Source organism: Salvelinus sp. IW2-2015, unplaced genomic scaffold (genome assembly GCF_002910315.2).
Source record: "Salvelinus sp. IW2-2015 unplaced genomic scaffold, ASM291031v2 Un_scaffold2151, whole genome shotgun sequence".
In the NCBI taxonomy this organism is placed as follows: Eukaryota; Metazoa; Chordata; class Actinopteri; order Salmoniformes; family Salmonidae; genus Salvelinus; species Salvelinus sp. IW2-2015.
The window spans coordinates 190,626-194,590 of NW_019943483.1; the positions used below are offsets into that span (position 1 = coordinate 190,626).

The 3,965-nt window shown below is 44.1% G+C and overlaps 1 protein-coding gene across 1 annotated transcript in view; it reads right to left on the reverse strand.

The window, feature by feature from the left end:
* Positions 1–3,965, reverse strand: part of LOC112073111 (protein mono-ADP-ribosyltransferase TIPARP-like) — a 45,885-nt gene that overhangs the window by 30,504 nt on the left and 11,416 nt on the right. The window contains 1 exon segment of the mRNA XM_024140463.2: positions 241–427. Within this exon segment, the coding sequence (XP_023996231.1) occupies positions 241–427 (187 nt within the window).

Sequence of the window (3,965 nt, forward strand, 5' to 3'; positions counted from 1 at the left end):
AACAGAAAGGAGAGTTCAAAGGTTAAAAGAGGAAACAGAAAGGAGAGTTCAAAGGTTAAAAGAGGAAACAGAGGGGAACCATATAAACCGATACATTTCTGAACCGGTCGAACTACAAACAATGTATTTTCCTGGTCGGAACGGAAAGAAAATAATCGTGGTTCTGTTCAGAGAAGAACTTTTGGAAAATACTTTTGGTTCCAACCCCTGCTCTGAACACACACACTCACACTCACTCACCTCAGAGTATTCTCTCCAGCCGAAGTTGTCTCTGCAGTAGTATTTCCACACTGTGTGGCAGTTAGGYGTGGGGTTTGTGTTTGGGGGRGGGGCGGCAGGGCTGGAGGGAGTGGTCAACCGTCTGACACGGTCGAACTCCAGGTCACATACACGCATCGTAGTGAAGTCTAAAGAAAACACACGACCCCTAGGAGAGAAGAGGACACATGGTCAGTACCCCCCACACACACAGCCAATATCACTTGACGGACACATTCATCATGCAACATCACATAAAGCCGCCAGATATCACACGCTGCGGTCAACTGTAAATGTGCTATCTAGGTCAAGATCAGCCTTATGTAATGATGGATCACGAGAGAGAGATCTGGGMTCTGCTCACAAAATGGGACAAACACCAAATTGAGACTCTGCATGCAAAAATATCCTCCATGTACAACGTAGAACACCAAATAATGCACGCAGAGCAGAATTAGGCCGATACCCTCTAATTATCAAAATCCAGAAAGAAACGTTAAKTTCTATAACCACCTAAAAGGAAGCGATTTCCAAACCTTCCAGAACAAAGCCATCACCTACAGAGAAATTAACCTGGAGAAGAGTCCCCTAAGCAAGCTGGTCCTGGGGCTCTGTTCACAAACACAAACAGACCCCACAGAACCCCACATTTGAAAAATGTGTTTTAAAAAACTGAATTTGAAAACAAATCCAATTTTGATAAACTCCCATATTTACTGGGTGAAATACCACAGTGTGACCTGTTTTCACAACATTGTAAATACAACCCATATTTATGTTTATTTATTTTCCATTTTGTAATGAAACTATTTGCACATCYWTARAACACCGTACCTATCCATAATATGACATTTGAAATGTCCTTATTCTTTGGAACCTTTTYTGAGTGTWATGTTTACTGTTCATTTTTATTGTTTATTTCACWTTTGTTTATTATTTATTTCACTTGCTTTAGCAATGTCAACATATGTTTCCCATGCCAATAAAGCCCCTTGAAATGAATTGAATTGAGAGAGACCTCTGTCTTTGTCTGTGCTAGTCTGGGTCAAATCCTACCACCCCGCCCCCTACCACCYACCCACTAGCACCCCTCGGGCCCCTGGCAAGCTCTTTTCTGGGTCAGACATGCCCCTTACACATGCATGAGCAACGCATGCAGGCATACACACAAATATGTCATGCACACACACACACACTGTAGGCTAGCTGTGCTGTGGCTGTGTTAATGGGCTGATTGATCGTGGCTGGGAGACTAATGGAATTTGAGGTTAAAGGAGTCTGGACAGGCAGAGACAGAGAGGTGTGACAAGCTGTGCGTGTATGTGAGAGAGGCGTGACAAACTGTGTGTGGACAGTTAAGGCTCTCCCGCATGCTTCCCAGCCAAAACAGTTCAGAAGAGTTTGTGCATATATTGATGACGACATTCTGTGACGTTGTTTGTTTGTTCTTTGGTGAGGATTTTCTCGGCTGTTCGGGCACACAACATTTCTTCTGGAGGCAAGCCCAAGTTCAGAGCCGAAGTCTAAGCCCCTTCGTCGGTGATTGGTCAACAGTAGGGATTCTTCAATAAAGTCTTTGTTTTCATGCACATGTTTTCATTGAGACATACTGTACTAAACATCTTAGTTAGATGTAAAATTGCGTGACTAAGATCTCTTCGTCAAAATTAATGACAGATTTCTTGAGTTATCTTAGATTAATTCTGACTATTTTGAGGAAGTGTATACTGGCTATGGTGTCTCAAAATGGACAAACAGTACTATTGCCACGTTTTTCAAGCAAAGGTTTTTTAAGGGAGTATGCGAGCAAACTCGATCGGTTCGGCCAGCCGAGTTCTGCTAGGGGCCAGCCGAGTTCTGCTAGGGGCCAGCCGGGTTCTGCTAGGGGCCAGCCGGGTTCTGCTAGGGGCCAGCCGAACTGAAGCATGCTGACTCCTTTGGTGTGTGTTTTGGTGGCCTGTGTGGTTTGTGTAGCTTACAAGATACATTTTCCTTCACAGCTCAGCTAGCCACTAGACTCTAGTCCACTGTCCAGTACATAGTTCACAGCTCAGCTAGCCACTAGACTCTAGTCCACTGTCCAGTACATAGTTCCACAGCTCAGCTTAGCCACTAGACTCTAGTCCACTGTCCAGTACATAGTTCACAGCTCAGCTTGCCACTAGACTCTAGTCACTGCTCCAACAATAGTTCACAGCTCAGCTAGCCACTAGACTCTATCACTGTCCAGTACATAGTTCACAGCTCAGACTAGCCACCTAGACTCGTCCACTGTCCCAGTACATAGTCACACGCTCAGTTAGCCTACTAGACTCTAGTCCACTGTCCAGTACATACTTTCCACAGCTCAGCTAGCTCAGTAGACTCTACTCACTTCCAGTACATAGTTCACAGCTCAAGCTAGCCACTAGCTCTAGATCCACTGTCCATACAATAGTTCACAGCTCAGCTAGCCACTAGACTCGTAAGTCCACTGTCCAGTACATTAGTTCACACCTCAGCTACCTTTGATAGCCAAATAATCACTTTTAATTATAAACAAAGAGGCAGAGGAATCATCGTCAAAATGAATACAAACGCCCCGCAAAACCACACCATCCTCAATGCCCAGCTCCAGCGCAACCACACATGACCTCTAACGTAATGCGTTCATTGACTCACGGACAGCTGCGAGAAGTGGAAAACTCACTTTACAAAAAAGTTCAAGTCAATTGTGTTACCCAATAAAACAAATCATTCAGCGTTTTCTGAGACAACAACCATTGCACAACGTGCCTTGAAAACACTACAGTCGTTTTGCACAGAACGTAATATATTTCTCACGCACACACATCATTCTCATCAGGATTGATTAGCGTTTCTGTTTACACAACTAGGAGTGTGGCGGTGCGTGTGGAGGAACTTGGAAATAGGGATCTGCTCTCTCGCTGGATCACAACCACCAGCCTGCTATCTACTCATTTCTCTCTCGTGCATCACAACCACCAAGCCTGCTATCTAATCCATTTCTATCCATATGATTTAACGCTAAGTCATTTACTGTCTGGTAAAGATAAACGCTTTCTGTCACTTCTGGCAAAGAAACAAAATTGTTGTTAAACAAAAGAGTTGTCCACAGTATTTTGGAAAGAATACATATATTTTTTAAATGATTGGACAGAACCATAACATGATAATACAGACAAATGAGAGGTGAGAGAAGAGCATCCAGAAAGGAGGAGAGGAACAGCACAAGAGGATGAAGACAAATACAGAGGAGAGACAGGAGAGAGAGGCAGAACGGGCTGCATTGTCAAAGTAGAGTATCTTGTTCTCTCTGTTCTCTCCTCTTCTTTGTTCTGCTCCCTCGGTCTCTTCACTCTCTGGTCTTCCTCGTTTGACTCCCTCTCTCAGTAAAAACTGTCTCTGCCTGCCACAACAACACTAACGAGAGAGCATGGCCCTCTGGCAGGGCTCTGTGTGTTTTTTAGGCCGGGCAGTATACAGATTGTGTTCATAGCGTCCTTGTCTCATCCCTGGATTTACGGTATTACGCCATAGCACAACAAGGGGGCGTTAAAATGCAAGAGAAAAGTCCATTGGGCTCTATTTATTCCCGGAAATGCTAAACAACATTTTGCCCACAAAACTAATAGGCCAAAATCACACAGATGCCACGTTCCGCTAAATGCAACGAGCAGAAAAACGAACAAGCTAAAATAAGAAAG